Source organism: Leptidea sinapis, chromosome 9 (genome assembly GCF_905404315.1).
Source record: "Leptidea sinapis chromosome 9, ilLepSina1.1, whole genome shotgun sequence".
Lineage (NCBI taxonomy): Eukaryota > Metazoa > Arthropoda > Insecta > Lepidoptera > Pieridae > Leptidea > Leptidea sinapis.
The window spans coordinates 6,504,884-6,524,014 of record NC_066273.1 but is presented as its reverse complement, the minus strand read 5'-3'; the positions used below and the strand labels follow the sequence as shown (position 1 = coordinate 6,524,014).

Sequence of the window (19,131 nt, the reverse complement as noted above, 5' to 3'; positions counted from 1 at the left end):
TTCTGAGATGATTTATAACATATTTATTAATTTATTTCCCGTGTTTTTGAAAATATTACGTACTTTTATGTACTTACGTAATTTTTAAGAGACAAAATTATGTAAGTAGTAGCAGAAAACTGATCCTGAATGAAGACCCATTTCGTCAATTTTGTGTGAATAGGTAACGGATAATCGTTTTTACGACATAAAATATCAAAGCAAAAATTTCCCGCTAATTGGAGATAAAGACGTAATCTATTTGTGGCAATTTTTAGTTTTCTTAGATTTAGTTTAATTTCATCACAAACTCTACCGAAAAATATCTTATTTTTGTCGGATTCGTAAACGCATCCTTAATCACCGTAACTGGATATCCACCGAATGTGATACGCAATACCAATGTTATAAAATTGTTAGTTATCATCAAAGTTCGGTGTACAACCAGTGTCAGTTAGTCACTGATATTGACAAAGATATGCAATAGGCCTGAGAACTATAATAACCTTTCTTCATTTGATTTCTCACTGCTACGGCTTTGACAGCCATCAGCAACGCAATCCTTGCTACTTCTAATTTAAATGCGTTTTTGGAAATGAACAATATAAGCAAAAATATAATTTTTTCCGCTTTAGCAGTACTATAAGTCACATACGCAATGGTCACTAGACTGGTGATCAAAACAAATTTAAATGGCTTTAAGTTATACGTACGGCACCACAGAACAGAAAAAACTAGTAGAAGTGGCATCATGACTTTTTAACCGACTTCAAAAAGGAGGAGGTTATCAATTCGATCGGGTTTTTTATGTATGTACACCGATTACTCTGAGATTTATGATCCGATTTACGTAATTCTTCCCATAAAAGTTTTACTTAGTCTGGCCCAGTAGTTTTCATTTTATGAACATTTATCTAAAAATTTTCGTCTACCTGGATGACATAATTGTTTTCTGTGTACGGCTTTTTTTGGAGATTTTCATTCAAGTTGATTACATATTATTATTCACTGACACTAAAACGTAAAAATTAAAAAAAAACTACGTTTAAAAAAACCGACTTCAAAAACTGAAAAGTATCAAATAATTAAAAATTTAATTTCATACACCTCTTATGCAAACCTCTACCTTTAATATTAATAAAATACTATTATTTGTATGTGCTACATATTGATAGCTTTGAAGTCAGTGCCAAGCCAAAATATGTAATAAAGGTACACTCGCCACGCATGACTTTGAGCATGATAACTTCATCTAGAAAAAACAACACAAGCGGACAGACACGCAAGGCCAGACAACCTAAATAAAAACATTATGTAACCTGTTTATAATATTAGGTATATTTTGTTTAGGGCTTGGCACTGACTTAAAACCTATCAATAGGTAGCACATATAAATAATAGTATTTTATTAATTTTAAAGGTGAAGGTTTGCATAAGAGAAGAGACTTCACTCTGAAAACATATAAATAAATAATATTTAGTATATATAAATAAGAAACAACTTTAGTTTTAACTGTATTCTGATGATTTTGTACATGTAAGTTAGGTAAAATAATTAACAATGTAAATATTATGTAAGTTATTGATTCTTTTGGTACTGAGAGAGAAACTTTTTCTCAGATAATGTACTCTGATTTTCAAAATTGGCATAAAATCTACACTGATGCTTCAAAAACAGACATGAGCCCTGTTGGTGCTGATTCCTTCAACAAGAATTATACTCAGTTACAGCTGCCCATCTATCACTTCTGTTTTCACTGGGGAATCAATTGCCATTCTTGAAGCAATTTTATTTGTTAAGGCTCATGGCATGAACAATTCTATTATTCTTTCAGACTCCAAAAGTTGCCTTCAATCAATACTGTCAAATCCATTTAGGTCTAAAAGTCATTTTCCAATTATATTTAAAATAAGGGAATCTTTGAAAGAATGCTATGACCTCAATATTAACATCGTTTTAGCATGGATTCCAGGTCATTCAGGCATTCTTGGTAACGAAAATGCAGATGCCTGTGCGAAGACAGCTATTGCAACAGGTTCCCTCCAATACTCAAAAATTTTCTCCCATGACTTGCGCACCATCCTGAAACCCAAGTTGCATGAGAGTTGGTCCAGCATTTGGCAAGTTTCCTTTTAGGTACTAAGTAGTATAGCTAAATAGTTATTAGTAGCATATAATTAATAATAGTATCGTAGCAATCTAGTAAATAATAAATTGTTACCTATTTGTTATATTCATATCTCGTATATTTTATATCGACATTCGACATGACATTGACTTGAAACATGACAGTGAAAGTCAGAAACAGAAGCGAAACTCGCTTGAGTTATGTATTAACACTGAAATGACATTAAATTGTTTGAGACCCTGGACGGGAAAATATAACTAGAGACTTGGCTTCGGTCTGATAAACTGATAACAAAACAAGAGACTTGGATACGGCTTTTAAAAAAATATGATCGGACTTGACATGATATTGGGAAGAAACTAAAAGAAAAAAAAGCATAATAAACGACGAAGAAATGACTGTATGGGCTTGAACCCTTTGCCTGTCCTAATATTGGACGAAAATAATAAAAAATCGCTAGTCGCCGATTTGCATGTTGCAATCAATTTTTAAAATATGTCAACCGCTATATAGTTCGTTCATAAATAGTGCATACTAATTTATAGTTTAGGACGCGTATCTTGTTGTGTAAGACACACACACACTAATTCTATGTTTAATTGTCATAAGTTAAATTGTAATAAGAATGATTCAAACTGAACCCTGGACGGGAGGAACTGACGAAGAATATGAGACTCAGCACTTTGGCTTCGGGTGCCAAAGATTTGAAATCGCGCTTAGAAAAATGGTGGAAGAAAAAATTTCAGGTGGTGTAATGGAAATGGTAACTGCCCTGCAGAGTGCCCTAAACTTAAACGATACGGATAAACAAACATTAACAAATTCATGTAACAAGCTTATCCATCTATATTGTGAGAGAACTAGACCCTCACTTGATATTATAGATAATGAATTAGAAAAGTTACTTAAAATACCACACAACATCCTTTTACCAGAAGATGAAGTACAATTTGATCAAGTTACGGATGAAGAATTTGAAAAGCTCAAGGAGGAAGTAAGTAATCTTCAGCAAATAGTTCAGAGAGGGGCTATGATGGAATCATTGTTAATAGCAGAGGAAGAAGAATTGGCATCAGTCCAGAAATTATATGAACTTTCTAGAAAAGATATAGAAGTCATTGATCTGCTTCAGAAAAATTTATCCAACACAGACAATTTACTCAAGGTTTTGCAAAGTGATACTCAATTCATAACTGCATTAGTGCCTTCAACAAACAAAAACAATGATATTCCATAGCTAGATGTAACTGATACCTTATTATTTCTATATAATGTATAATAAAAATTTATAATAATACTTATAAAAATAAAATAAAATAGCCTTTTCAAACTAGTGACTTAATTTTTTTTCTTATAAATAAAAACTTAAATTATCTTAACTAGTAATTTGTCTCTCGACAAAGGCCTCCTCGAAAGACTTCCACTTTATTTGGTCTCTGGCTACTCTCATCCAGTCCGGTCCTGCTATCCTTTTAAAATCGTCCTCCCACCTTCTAATCTGTCTACCTTTCCTTCGTTTCCCGTCTCTTGGATACCATTCTATTACTTTGGTTTTGACTACATTTGTTTGGCTGAATACTCATTCTATATCAGCAGTGAGAGAGCTCCACTGGCGTCAAAGAAAGAATAGAAATGGCCTAAGAAGCTAACTTCGGAAATAGGTAATTAACTGCTGAGTATCCTTGAGACTCCGAACCAAAATATGATATTTGAACTTATTTTATTTTTAATTCTTAAAATGCAGAAATATGCAATGCTAAGGCCAAATTTTTCATGCCAACTGAACAACTCTGCTGACATAGCCAATTACCTATTTAATTATTTAGTTTATGGTATAATTATTTATGGTATTATTATGTGTATGTGTAAATCTGTGGTTAGGTTGGCACCACTGAAAATGACACACTAAAATGAACTGAATTCTGAAATTAAACAAATTGACAACAGTTATTTATTCATTTTCATGTAAAAACATACATCACCTAAAACAGCATAGAACAATAACATTAGTTATATTATTTATAAATTATTAACAGATTCACATAGAGCACTTTTGCAAAGCTTGAAATTACATCTTAGTTTCTATATATTATTACAAATTAAATTTACATTCAAAAGGTTTTGAATTTGGCACAACATCAACCAGGATAACATTTACACTCTTACTAAAAAATAAAATAATTTATAAATCTTAATAAGTTAATAATATAAACTCTATATCACATTTATCACTTAAAAATAGTTATTTTACATTAAAACATTAAATTTACAAAAATAATGAGCATTAATGCACCTATGCTGCTGAATAATAATTATTTATTGATATTTTACTATAGTTACGAAAATAAAAATATATAAATAATTTGTGGAACAATAGGTAGGTATATCTTCTTTTTGATGGGTCCATTTTATAGTTCAAAATTGATCTGCATTTAAAATTGTTGATAGAACATTATAAATACAAAACATTCATAAAAATACATAACCTATATACAATAATATTTGATACTGACCCCCCCACTAGGTGTTGCCTGTGTCATGGGGAATGTAATGAAGGTAAGTGACAACAAGCTGACAGTAAAATAAATTTACTAATTTAGTTCAAACTTCAACTAAACAAATATTAACTGTATTAATATTGTATGTATGCTTGAGAGTGTGTCTTTGTTTATGTAAGGATAGAAGATATTCGGCTTCCATTTGGTTTACTTGTCATCTGCATAACAATGTATGTTGAAGGTGTATAACATATCATTGATATGCAGATGAAACAAGTGTAGGACATAGCACACAACCTTGAGGCAGTCCATCGTTTACAGGCTTCGGGTTTGAGCAATAACCATTTATGACCTGTATGCTATGCCCAGTGAGGAAGCTGGAGGTCCACTTGCATAAACACCCGGGAAGCCCAAATGATGAAAGTTTTGAGAGAAGCGCCATGTGCTATCAAAGGCCTTCTCTATATGTAGATTTCATAGTTCGTTATTATCTTGTTTTGAAAGATTTTTTTCATACCTAAGAAGTACCTACTTCATTGAACATTTTTTTTTAAAGTCTTAAACAAATAACAATTTTGATTGAACGTCCTATAGAATCTTCTTGATCTATAGATATATATAGCTTTTCATAGATTTTTGTACTTAAAGATGCCTACCTAACCAATTATGACTTACGAGACACATAATAAAGGTAGATAACTACTAGGTTAATTATTCAAAAAATTAAAGCTACTGAAAACATAACATTGCTAGTAGATACCAAACCTATATACTTATTCACAATTTAAAAGTAAGTAATTATGTACTTACATAAAGGACTGTTAAAATCAGCAAAATTTTCTGTTAGTACCTACCAACTTAACTTCTTTGAGAATATTTACATCATTTCAAATACAGTAAGTAGTATATTTTGTCTCTCTGAATTTCATTTAATTTAAGTTGTCTGGTCAAATATAGGTACATAAAGAATGCGATAGAGTAAGACCTATCTATATTTATAGTAGATATACCTACTTATTTACTCCTCAGCCCAACATAGTCAATCAACAAAAACTGACATAGGTACTTATTGTAATTCTAACCTGTAAAATAAATTTGTGATGTGCTGGGTTTTTCTTTGCAGTTCTTTTGCCAGTAGGTAGACATTGTTTTGCCATGAACTGCCATAGGTAAACTCATTGATTTTTTTTTGTTATTAACATACCTACCCAAGTAGCACTGTGTCCTCGGGTAAAAAATAAATAGGTATCTTTGAATATTATGGAGACATAGCAGGCGAAACCTAGTAGGTAGGTACTGAATAATTGATATCTTAAAATTCTAAATTATGTATGTAAGTGTTATAAATGTCTCTGTGGATTTAGATTTAATTTGTATAACGGACCCACAATTGTCTCGCTGATCTTGTAATTTATAAATTGTATTATAACAAGTACCTTAGGTACTTACCTAAACCTTAAGACATAAACAAATATGTAAAAAATGGTTTCTCATTTAATAATAATATGTATTCATGTAGGTAGTTACTTTGACACCTAAGTCTTATTGTGTAGGTAGGTATAAGGTAACTATTAATAATTAATAATTATTATGCTTAATGAAGAATAAACCTGGTACACAAGGCTAAAAAATGGACTAAAAATGACTAGATCAAATTTTCTTTACCTAAACAAACTAATCTACTGCCTATTTTACATGGTTAATACACATCAATTATTTCTATTCACTATTCGTAACTGGCAGCATACTAGATATATTACGTCTGAGATTACGTCATAGCTTTGTCAATAATAATTAATATTATCTTTATTCAAAAGTAGGTATAACATTTTTCTGTATTTCACAAACCAACAAATTTCTTGCCTACCTACCACATTTATTTACCTACATTAATGATTATTGGTAAATATCAAATTAAAACCCTAAATATCCTAACAATGCTATACCTATACATTTAAATTTTGCATGATCTTTTATAAACTTTCAATGCTATGCAGTTGAAGTGTTGCATGCGTAACCGACAGGCTTTATCTTATGCATCTTTAACAGTGTTTAAACCAGTCCGTGCAATCTTTCTTCTTCCGTTGTATAGAATTCGTCGCCCGTAGTTAGTGTACCGCTCACAGTAGTTTAAATAAGTGTCATACACACACAATCAAGTAGATAGCTCCAACTCCAAGTGTATCAAATAAATCTGAATGGTTGTCCCAAAACTGCATGCATACTCTAAGTGTAAGTGTAAAATTAAACTCGGTTATATTCGCCGGCTATGCATGCAAATTCATATTATTATTATAGTATATAGGTATCGAAATTATACAGCAATCTTTTTACTTTTAGTAACTTGGTAGTGGACTTACTATCTTTATTTTCCCAAAGACATTTAATCTCTTTGCGCTGCCATTGCTGTGATGTATTATATATTTATTTATTTACTAATGTACTTATAGGAAACAAATAGTATTATGATAAATATTAATAAATCTTAAAACTCACACTTTCACCAGTGAACTTTCCAACAATTATTGATGTATTATATATAGATTATGCGTGTTCTCTGGATATTATTAAAAATGTATAATTTCGATACTGACATACGTAATAATTTGTATGATCATATATAATAAAATTATAACGTTAGATATGGATAGTCTCGGGCCATATTATATTCCGCAGTTTGACATCTACTGTGCCCTCATCAAGACGGCCTTGGGTTCAAGCTCTTTTTCAGCCTGTAGCTTTTAGTCGACCATGCGGGCCCAGTACGTGTTGGTGAACTTTCTATACAAATATTAAAGTTCTTCCTAGGTGTGTGTAGATTTTCTCACAAAGTTTTCCTTCATCGGCGTCAAATAAACGTACACGTACCTACCAGATGAAAGTCAACGGTCTTTACACCACCCAAATTCAAACTTTAAATTCAACTATACTTGCGCTATAAGTTGACGAGACAGTGTCAGTGACAGTATGGAGTTTCATTAATTTCATATAGGTTTCTTATTATCCCTGATGGTTTTTAAAAAATACATAAATTTATACAAAAGCAGGAGGTCTCATATCTATAGTTGTGAGGACCCGTCGCGAAGCGGGACCTGGCCACGACCACCCGCCGTCACTGATGGCTACCAGTCAAACGGGTCCAACCCAATCCGTGTTCTCCTGCAACAAAGCAAAAAAATAAACAATTGAAGGTGACTATAGTCCGATAACTTCATGCGTGACCGTCCCACGGGGTGACAGTCGGTGGCGGGGACGGGGTACTAAAGATTTTGCGGGTACGGATGAGATCTGCGGAGGCAAAGTAAGTCGATCATCCTTAATTTCTTGGCGTTTCTTCGATTTCATAAAAATATGGTAGGATACTGTGTGAATATGTGTGGGTAAATATCTAAGAGTAGGTTTCTAATCAATTATTTCCTAACGTAGGTACTGAGCCAGCAATGGACCTAGCTTGGATGATTTTTGGATGATGGCCCAAAATAATATCTATAGGCAGAAAAAATATATTATAAAAATAATATTATCAACCTTTTTATGAGAAAAAGTGACGAGTAAGCTGCGCACCTAACGGTAGTACACACTGCCTATTGCAATGCAGTGGCATTGCGTTCGTCACTTTGAGACATAATATGCTAAGTAACATTAGCCCAGTAATTTTCATAGCTATGGCGCTGTTCGTAACGTAACAACACACTACTACTTCACGGCAGAAAAGGCAGCACTGTAGTCTATCATCCTGTTTAGCCGGCATGCTTAGGTCGTTTATACGTCAATTTCAGTTTAGAACTATCCCCTATTTTGAGCTGTTCACGCATACTAACAGTGTCATACAAATCGCCAGTGTAAGACGTAGCTTGTCACGCACACTAAATTAATATTCCTGGCCTGTTTTTATCGGTTGCCTAACAGCAAGCGACTCTATCTAGACGTATAAATTATTTAAGCTGGCATGCTCTGCGAAAAAGATGTCTCGTCCTGAGACGACTCAGCGAACGAAACAATAATAACAGTCCACAATTTTTTTAAGCACCATTATAATGAACTCCTGAATGTTATAATATATTTTTGTTCACAAAATATTATAATTATTCAAACAAAGCAAATCTTATAACTATATTACATTAAATTAAAACTATCATTACGGGAAGGCGTACCAAGAATACTGGCAGCATTTCTATGTTGGATAGCTAGGCTGATCCGTTGATCAAAATAGCTGCCTGCGTTTTTGTAATTTGATATCAAAACGCTACTTTACGGATATTTTCTATTTCAGGTTTTGAGTTGAATATCTTACTTGTGAAATATTAACAGTCTTAGAATGCATTGGACTTTGAGGAATCGCTGTGTTTGCCGAAAAGTATCCACCAGGCTTCGGTCGCAGGTGCCGGTTGTTCATTTCCATCTGCACTATTTTCATGAATTCAATCTGTGCAGCTAGCTTTTGAACTTCCTCCTGGAAAAGTTATCTTTATGAATGACATATTATTATTATGTTAAGAAGGCTTACATGATGAGAACTGAATTTTTATGTCTTTATATTTAGTGTGCTGTTGATAAGGTTTTCATTTAATGGTCGAGAACTGGAGTGATTTACAAATGAAGGCCCAAACGCGACTTCACCAAATTTGGAATTATGGGTGTTTCCATTGTGGCAATTTAAATTCTTAAGTTTAATCGTTAACGTCATCAACGTTAACCGCGCTTGGTTATCTGATTTGCATACGATTCGACGACTCAATAGATAAATTAGAGCCAATTTTATCCGTATATCAATTTCTACACGATACCTTTTGTTTGAGCATTCAATGGCCGAATAAACCTACGCAAAACAAAGGTACTGTTGGAGTAACGAACTTTTTACTGATTTAATTAAAGCGGTTGTAACCTTTAGTTGTTCGTTTTCTTGGAAAAGATCAGGCGGGTCATCTGGCACAAGGCCGATGCCATTCAAGGACGATGAAGCTGTCACTCCTCTGGCACGCGCTCTGCTGTCCCAGGTGTCTCCTGTACCCCGTACTACGCGTAACACCTATGGATATCGAAAAGTACTGATCAGTGTTGTTACGGATGTCTATAACCGTAACCGATACTATCGGATACCCGAAATAAAAAAATATCCGTAACCGTAACCGAATCCGAAACAAAAGTTTTGGATAGTTTCGGATAGGACGGAGTCTAACTAAATACTACACTCGTTCGAATTAACTGTGCACTCCGCTGGAATGCGACATAATATCCATAACCGTAACCAAAACCGATATTATATTTTACCAATATCCATATCCATATCCGGATCCGAAATTATATATCCATAACAACACTGGTACTGATTAGTAGTCATTCTTTACATGGTCAGAAGTTATTAAGTTTTACTCAACAATATAAGTATAATGAATGAAGAATGTCAAAAAGCAATAAATGAAAGTAGTGATGAAATTTCCATAATAAAGTAAAAGCCGCGTGGAAAATACTAATTAAGAAGTAAAATAGAAGGACACAATTATTTTAAAGTTAATGAAGATTCGATAAAATAACGTGAACTAGATGTGGCTAAAATATTTGAGCACTTTAATTCAGAAATTCCTGTAAATATCTCAAAAAAAAAAAATCCCGCTCAAGTAAAGTTGATATTTTTTTAGATAATGTATTACTTTGTTTGTTATGTATGTATTAGTTAGTTGTAAGTGGGTTACAGATTTGCGTATTATGTGTTCTCTAAATTATCTACTTCTCTGTATATATTACTACATCTTTCTGTTTAAAAAAAACTAATTTATATTATTCTGATACACCTACATAGATGATTATACTTGCCTTTGGAAGAAATACCAAGAGTACAGTTGTTGATGTTGATAACTGCGTCCTTATAAACCCGAGAAGATATTTAATGTCTGGACCAGCCCGAGGCAAAATAAGTAAACTGAAAAGGAAAAACGTTAATAAACCAAAATTAAAATCTACACTTTGTTAGAAATTATTATGGAAAACATTACAAACACCCAGACGGGGAATTTTCATGATTATAAAAAATTTCATTAACTGAAAAAAAATACGATTTGCAATTATGGCTTCTAGAGCTTGCAAAGTGGATTGTTGTCCCATAAGAATTTAGCATTTAAACATTCGCATTACCTCAGAGGGATAGATATACCTATTTTTTGCAAAGTGTTCACCTAGTCGTAAAACTAAAAGAAATCCTACTACTATTATTCGTATTTAAGTAATATAAATTGATAAGAACTTCACCATCATCATCATCATCAGCCGGAAGACGTCCACTGCTGGACAAAGGCCTCCCCCAAAGATTTCCACGACGATCGGTCCTGCGCAGCCCTCATCCAATGTATTCCGGCGATCTTGACCAGATCGGCGGTCCATCTTTTGGGGGGCCTACCAACACCGCGTCTTCCGGTACGTTACCGCCATTCGAGGACTTTACTGCCCCAACGGCCATCTGTCCGTCGAACTATGTGCTCTGCCCACTGCCACTTTAGTTTCGCAGTCATTTGGGCTATGTCGGTAACTTCAGTTCTCCTACGGATCCCCTCATTTCTGATTCGATCTCGCAGGGATACTCCGAGAATGGAAGAAGAAAAGAACGTTAGAAAGAACTTACTGAAATGCAATCATCAATGAATTAACAGTGAAGATATTGTAAATTGCAAATGATATGAGCTTCGCTTCATTGTAGAGACTCTCAGCGTGACGAACTCTGTAGCAGACTCGGACACCCCACAGCAGAAATAATATTTCTCCTAAAACATATAAAATTATTAACTGTGTTCTGTTTGAAATTATTTTGATACATACGAGACGAGCAAGGTGATGGCAGACATAATATGACTTCTCACTACAACGCAGTGACGCGCTGGATTATTCAACTTTGAAAATTCTGCCGACTTATCTTCCAACCTAGCTTTCCAATCTAGGTTGGAAGTTGGGAACACAGCCATAATTGTATCCCAGCAATGATCAAAGTGTAAATAACTGATGGATTTTAATTAATTTTTAATTTGCAAAAAATTGTAAAATGTCAATGAGTTATTATCGACAGTTTGGAAGTTGGGAACAAAAATAGTTATGAAAATATATTCCTACTATCGTTATAAGGCTACCTCTTTATAGGGGCAATTATTGTATTTTAAATAATTTTCCTTTTTGTTTTCTAACAGTTCCATATTTAAATTGGATATTGTTATGTGTTAGCTATATATTATATTATTTAAACCAGCCTTTTCCAAATTACAGTAAATGCAACAACTCTGACAAAATTTGACTGAACGTGTCTTGTATGCAGTGAATATAATATATCATGTAATCGAGAAATATATCTTAATTAAACAAACCTATAGCTAAGCTGTGGTCCCACCAATTGTAAGAACATTGTTTAAATTTTAAACCTTTATTGTCTGTTATCTGAAACAAAAGAATATTAATAGTAAGTACCTATGTATAGTTTCTAACGGAGTTACAAAAATAAAATTTATTTGAGGTTCAGAGGAGCTTAACATTAAATTCACCATAGAAAATATTATAGTACAAAATCAAGTTCGTACCACTTCAGCATCAGGAGGCGCAGACAGGGTCCATGTTCCGAGATAAACCAACATGATCAGCAGTATTGGTGCCATCCATTGCAATAACTGCTTGTCTGTCAGCTTCAACTTGTGGGCTGATTTCACACGATATGTCAGGGATACCCTGGGGATGAGAGAGTTTTAGTTCTTTAAAGATTTTTATGGGACGAAGAAAGGAGTCGCTTATACAGTATGGTTTGCATATATATGAAATAAATATCCCTAAATTATAAAAGTGAAATTTTTAAAGAAAATAAATATCAAAATTGAATTAGAAAGAAAACAGTCTGTTTAGACAACGTACTTTGACCCCGAAGAGTGAAAACGTAGCTCACGGCGGCAAATTGGCTGTTATTTCTCTTCTCGTAAACAAGCTCTTAAAATTTAGCGAAGAAATGAAAATTGATTTAAACATTTCACTAGAACTTTTAGAATGTTAAATTAATAAATACGGCTGTATTGCCTTGAACCCTTTGCCAGTCCTAATAATGGACAAAGAACAAAAAAAAAAATTAATGTCGCAAACTTCAGAAATTATTAATTTTTAAATTATTTAAATAGTCTTGTTACTAATGCTCTACATTTTGCCAAAAGGAGAAAAAAAAAATGCTCTACATAAATAAAACAAACAAGCAATGTTATTTGTCAGAAATGTGTCAAATGTCAAAAATTGGCATTTGTCAATGTTTTAAAGACATATTTTAATAACCAACATCAACTTGTTACTCTTGTGTTACAGTGATGCGCGCGCATCTTAAAATTTCACCCTCATTATTTTTTCATAACGCGCCTAAAGAAGTATACGTAACTTCAATAAAATAAAGTACCAATACACACATACTTACCTCCAAGTTTTCATGAGTAGAGCGGTGTAGGTGATACAGAACCCCATGTGGCGAGTCCACTTTGTAGCTATACACGAATATCTATCCAGTACTGGGAATATTGCTGCCATCTGGAAATAGTCATAGTTTATTTATTGTGGCAAATAAGAATACATTTACTGTAGTTTTAATAAAAGTAATGCAATATTAAAAATAAAATAGAAATACAGGACAACCCAAGCGTCGAGATTTTCTATTTTAGTATTTTTATACTATGTTATTGCAGACCTCTAATTGAAATAGCAAATACAATTGCTGACCCGGGAAACGTTTCTTTGCCATATAGGTAAATTAAGTACCTACCCCGTGCCCGCTCATTGTGCTAATATAGGTTTCTCTACGTAAAATAAATAAAGGTTCCGGATTAGTAACCACCAACATATTATCATACACTCACATATTCTCCGAAACACGCTGAATCCTCCGAAACATGTTGATATAGACTCTGACGTCACAGAAACCCCGCGCAAAATGGCGCGTTTGAATTGTTGGAATATGTATATTGCCCAGAAATAATATATATTTTTTAACTAGCTGGCCCGGCAAAGGTTGTTTTGCCATATAAAGTATTCGCGTGATAGTTTTATAAATAATAAATAGCCTATGTGTTATTCTGGTGTGTTAGCTATATTATTGTAAAGTTTCATCAAAATCCAATCAGTAGCGTTAAAGAATTTCAAACATACATCCAGACATACAAACTTTCACATTTATAATATTAATAGGATTCAATAAGACTGTTTTAAATAAATATAAATAAAATAAAATAGCCTTTATTATTACTAGTGACTTAATTTTTTTTCTTATAAAAAAAACTTAAATTATCTTAACTAGTAATTTGTCTCTCGACAAAGGCCTCCTCTAAAGACTTCCACCTTATTCGGTCTCTGGCTACTCTCATCCAGTCCGGTCCTGCTATTCTTTTAAAATCGTCCTCCCACCTTCTAATCTGTCTACCTTTCCTTCGTTTCCCGTCTCTTGGATACCATTCTGTAACGGTGTTTGTCCATTTCTCTTTCTTTTCCCTCAGAATGTGTCCAGTCCATTTCCACTTTTGCTTTTGACAGAGCTTGTGTGCGTTTTTGAATTTTGTCTGACTCTTTATGTTTTCTAACGTTACTTTGTCTCGTCTCCAAACTCCAATTACGCTTCTATCTATGGAGTTTTGGCACCCTTTTACTTTTTCCGAGAGATGGTCTGTTAGAGCCCAAGTTTGACATCCATATGTTAGACATGGGAGTATACACGTGTTATAGACTTTTCTTTTCATTCCTATAGATATTTCGGGGTTTTTCATAATTTCACTCAAAGAACAGTATCTTTTCCATGTATTACAAATGCGTCTGTCTATTTCTTTTTTCATGTTATTTCTAGGGGTTATTAACTGTCCTAAATAGATATATTCTGTGACATATTCTACTGTTTCATTGTTAACTACTATCGGACCAGCTGTGCCGGATGAGTTGGTCAAGATTTTCGTTTTGGACGCATTTATTTGCAAGCCGGCTTTAGCACTTTCGTTTGCAAGTTGTTGCAACATTTGCTCTAGGTAGTTTTCACTCTCCGAAAATAGAACGATGTCATCTGCGAATCGTAAATGGTTCAATTTTTCGCCGTTTATATTTAGGCCAAAACATTCCCACTCTAGGTTCCTGAAAATCATCTCTAGGACTGCTGTGAAGAGCTTAGGAGAAATAGGATCGCCTTGACGGACACCCCTCTCGATGCGGAACTCTTCTCCGGCTGTCTCCAGTTTGACCTGTGCAGTACTGTTCAGGTATACATTTTGGAGAAGACGAATGTACTTGTTGTTTACTCCTTGTTTTCGCAGTGCATCCCAAATGTAATCATGTTCCAGAGAATCAAATGCTTTATTGAAGTTGATAAATCCTATGAAATATATTTTGTTGTACTCGTTATAATTTTGTAAAACCTGTCTTAATACGTGTATATGATCTGCAGTTGAAAAATTACTCCGGAAGCCTGCTTGTTCTTTAGGTTGATTTTCTTCTAAAATGGGTGAGATACGATTTAATAATAGTTTCGAGAAAATTTTGTAAATATTGGACATAAGGCTTATAGGACGGTAGTTCCCAATATCTTCTTTGTCTCCTTTTTTGTGCAACAAAATTATTGTAGATTTCGTCCAATCGGCCGGTATCATTTCAGTTTCCATTATATTGTTAAAATATCTGTCAGGTGTGGTGTAATAACTGGTGATATGGTTTTAAGGAGCTCATTAGTGATTTGATCTGGCCCTGGAGCTTTTTCTAATTTCTGGCTTTTAATAGCATTTGTTACTTCTTTCTGAAAAATGCTAGGCACTGGTTTTGTGATTGTAAAGTCTTTGAAGCAACGATCACTTTTTGCATTTTGGTTGCTGCTATAAAGTTTCCGGTAGTAATCCGTAGCGATTCTCAGGATATCTGGTCTCTTGCTAGTAAGATTTCCGTTAATTTTTTTTTAAACTTGACATCCAATCCTTTTTATTGTTCAGTTCTTTGAAAGCCTTCTTTACTCCACCATTCTTTTCAATATATTTTGTTAAGGTTGTTTCTCTTCTCACCTTTCTATCTTTTCGTATCCTCTCATTAATCTTTTTGCTCAACTCAGTTATTTTTATCTTATTGTCTTTCTTGTTTACTAATAAGGTTTTCCTTTCATCCAACAATTCTTTTGTTTTATCCGAAATTACTGTCTTATTTTCTTTATTTGTTTTAAAAGTTTCAGTTTTAATTAATTTTACCAAATGATCATATTTATCTTCTGTATTAATGCCTTGAGCTAATAGATTATTTAAATTTTTAAGAAGGTTATTGGCGTTACCCGTGCAATTTAAGCTTGTTGCTTCTTTCTGGTATCTTCTTTTCTTTCTTATATATGTGCAAGATATAGCACCTCTAACCATTCTGTTGTCTGTATTAAAGTTTAATTTATTAATAACTGAGATATTTTTAAAAACTTTGGCGTTATTTGTAATTATAAAATCAATCTCATTTCTGTAGCTTCCATCAGGAGAATGCCATGTCCACTTTTTATTCTCCTTCTTTTTATAAAAACAATTTAAGATGCTTAATTTGTTTTGCATGCAGAATGTAACCAGTCTTTCACCATTTTTAGAGCGTTTACCCATCCCGTGTTCTCCTACTGTATATTGCTCTCCTAAATGTCTCTGTCCAATTTGTCCATTAAAGTCTCCCATTAAAATAATATTCTTATGTGAAGTTTCTAAGACATCTTGTAAATCTTTATAAAATATATCTATCTTTGCGACATCATCTTTTCTGCATGATTCGGTTGATGAATAGGCCTGTATTATGGACCACATGCTATATTTCTCATTTTGCAGTGGTAATTTTATATTTAAGATAGCAATTCGCTCCGTAACACCTTTTATTTCTTCTATGCCTCTTGCAAGTTTCTTTTTAACTAAGAATCCTACTCCATACATTCCTGCAGTTTCTCTTTTATGATGTAGAATATAGTCACCATAATCTTGTATACTTTCACCAAATCTTCTAACTTCGCTTTAACCTATGATGTCCCATTTTAAATATTTTGTTGCTTCTTCTAATTCTATAAGTTTTTCTGGCGTTCTTAGGGATCTTAGATTTAATGTTGCAATTAACAGGTTGTTTCTTGTTTTATCTTAACTTTATCTGAACTTATTTGTCTTTAGAGGGTCTTGGTCTTTTTCCCCACCAGGACCGGTCGGCTTGGGGGAGGATTTTGTTTTATTAATGTGCTTTCTGTTTGTGTGTCTATTTCCATTTTCCGATTTCCGGTAGTTAGTTGCTATTGGTTATTTGATGATATGATCTTCGGAAGAGAGTTAGATCTACCCTTCATCATGCTATCTAGGACATTCGACCTTTTTGTTGAAACGGATTGTTGTTTTCTAGGCTCAGTCTTTGGCGAAGTAGTTGCCTCCCGTTTTCTTTTATCCCTACTGGATATATTTTCTTTGACAATAAGTTTATCGTACTTTAAATATGCTATGTTTCCTTTGTCCCTTTCTTGTTATAGTCTTGGCTGTAGTTCCTTTCTCTTTTGTAACACTTCTTTTGAATAGTCCTCCACAATATATATTTCCTTCAACTTCTTCTTTTTTTCGTTATACTGGCGGTTACCTCCGTGGATTGAATTTTCATTTCATTTTTTAATTTATCAAAAAGTTGTTGAAATTGTTCGTCCATATTCAGCGACGGTAAAAATTCAAACGCTTTTCTTTATAATTAGCGTAGACTGAGTACTCCCTCTACGATCGTTAGGTGTTATTTGTAGTGGCAGCACAATGACAGCTAATGTCGTCTATGTATACAAGTTTATCTGTGGCTTGAGCTTGTCATTGCTAACATTGACAATTTAATAATGACAATCAATTTTCTGAAGCCTACTAAAATCAATTTGTGTTTACTAAAATCACTAACCTCCCAATGTTGTTGTTACAAATCTTCTTTTATTTCGGTTATTTCGGGGAAATATGTGCAACTAATTTAGTAGATCTCTTCGCTGCACTAATGTACACTGTGTGAAAACTGTGATATAACCACACGCAATCGTTATTTATTTTTAATATGATATACTTTACGGAGTGACAAGAATTCGATGTTTACTGTTGTAATACCGGAAACGGAAAATACTGTTTTATCAATATTTATATTTAAATATAGATAAAACAGTCTTTTAGGACTTTTAGGATGTAAAAATCAAATTTAAGAATTTTAAAAATCATGCATATACCTATTCTCTAGTATCAGGTACATCCGTGCACTACTTTGTCCTCATATCACTTTAAAAATAACGCATAAGTTGTTTTGTTTTAATCATGAAAGCTACTTACTTCCATATACATAATAGCACATCCCAGTAAGGTTATGGACAAGAAGACGGGACTTGCGACCCGAAACACCTTGACTCGTCGATGGTGCCTGGTGTATATTGTCAGCAAAACAGTCATAACCGCACAGCTCACCGATATGACAAGAAGCGATATTCTAAACAAAGAAATAAATTAATCTCGTTACAAAATAAATTAGAAACATAACTAATAATAAACATAAAGAACTTGGTAAGAGTGACATGTGATAGTGAATGCAGTGCCGCTCAGGATTCTTGAAAAACCCAAAAATTGTGAGCGGAACTACAACTGCGCTCGTCACTTTAAGACATAAGATGTCAAGTCTCGTTTGCCCAGTAATTTCACAAGCTACGGCGCCCCTTCAGACCGAATCATAGTATAATATACAATGTTTAATTAGAATCGTTTAGCTATATGTAGTACGGCTATCGCTAAATATAAGATTGGCATAATATATTATATAGGTTTTTTTGTTATTTTTTTTTTAAATTGTCAAAAGCACATGCTTCTCTAAAGCCGTCTCTAAAGTAAACGGACTCTTCTATTTCACTAGTTTGATCACAGAGAACAGTTTATATAATTTCCTCCATCATTTGAGTGTGGCTCTACTGGTATAGGCGACATTGTCTTACCGAATGCGTCATTCGCAAAAACTTACCATCGGTATTAATTAATAATTCATTGCAAACGGGAAATCAACGGTATTTACTTATTTAAATAAGTGGTGATAAGTTTTTCGCCACTTCTCAATAATTTTCACACTTTTCCTTAGTGATTTTTTGTGACCTTAGATATAAATAATAATATCTTTATTAAAAGGTATGCACCCAGTTAAAGTATAAGTAATACAATTAAATATAAAAATTAAACGCCGGACTCTCGGCCGGCGAGCTCAGGATCTCATTCTTGGATTCTCGTAACCGGCTGCAGAATGTTGCGATACGCGATCTCATGATCGCAAAGAAATCCGTTACTCTGGCCTCGGCAAACATGGCCGAAAAATGATTTTTGAATTTGTAATATTTACCGAAATGGCCAATTGTATGTTGCCAGGCACGGCTCCGGACCTCGACAAGTATCGCAGCCTGGTTGGCAACGAGCACATTCGTACGGCTCACTCCAATCCTCTACATTGTTTTCTTCATATTCCTGATATGCAACTGTAAGAAATTAGTTTGTTAGTCTAGTGAGAAGAAAACGTAT

General features: G+C 33.7%; 1 protein-coding gene across 1 annotated transcript; it reads right to left on the bottom strand.

The window, feature by feature from the left end:
- Nucleotides 1–1,683: 1,683 nt before the first annotated feature.
- LOC126965951 (probable G-protein coupled receptor CG31760) lies at nt 1,684–17,690 on the bottom strand. Its single transcript, XM_050809773.1, has 10 exons — nt 17,498–17,690; nt 13,029–13,138; nt 12,163–12,307; nt 11,953–12,022; nt 11,223–11,361; nt 10,421–10,526; nt 9,492–9,635; nt 8,901–9,059; nt 5,461–7,765; nt 1,684–2,062 (listed from the first exon to the last, which is right to left on the bottom strand). Exons 2-9 carry the CDS (start codon nt 13,136–13,138, stop codon nt 7,736–7,738), a joined length of 903 nt encoding a protein of 300 aa, XP_050665730.1. The 5' UTR covers nt 17,498–17,690; the 3' UTR covers nt 1,684–2,062; nt 5,461–7,735.
- Nucleotides 17,691–19,131: the final 1,441 nt, after the last annotated feature.

Bases quoted from the DNA above. Each gene is read 5' to 3' on its own strand.
- LOC126965951 (XM_050809773.1), bottom strand. From the start codon at position 13,138: ATGGCAGCAATATTCCCAGTACTGGATAGATATTCGTGTATAGCTACA. The intron at 12,308-13,028 runs GTAAGTATGTGT...TCTCATCCCCAG, and splicing joins CTACTCATGAAAACTTGGAG to GGTATCCCTGACATATCGTG. The intron at 11,362-11,952 runs GTTTGTTTAATT...TATATGTTTTAG, and splicing joins GGACCACAGCTTAGCTATAG to GAGAAATATTATTTCTGCTG.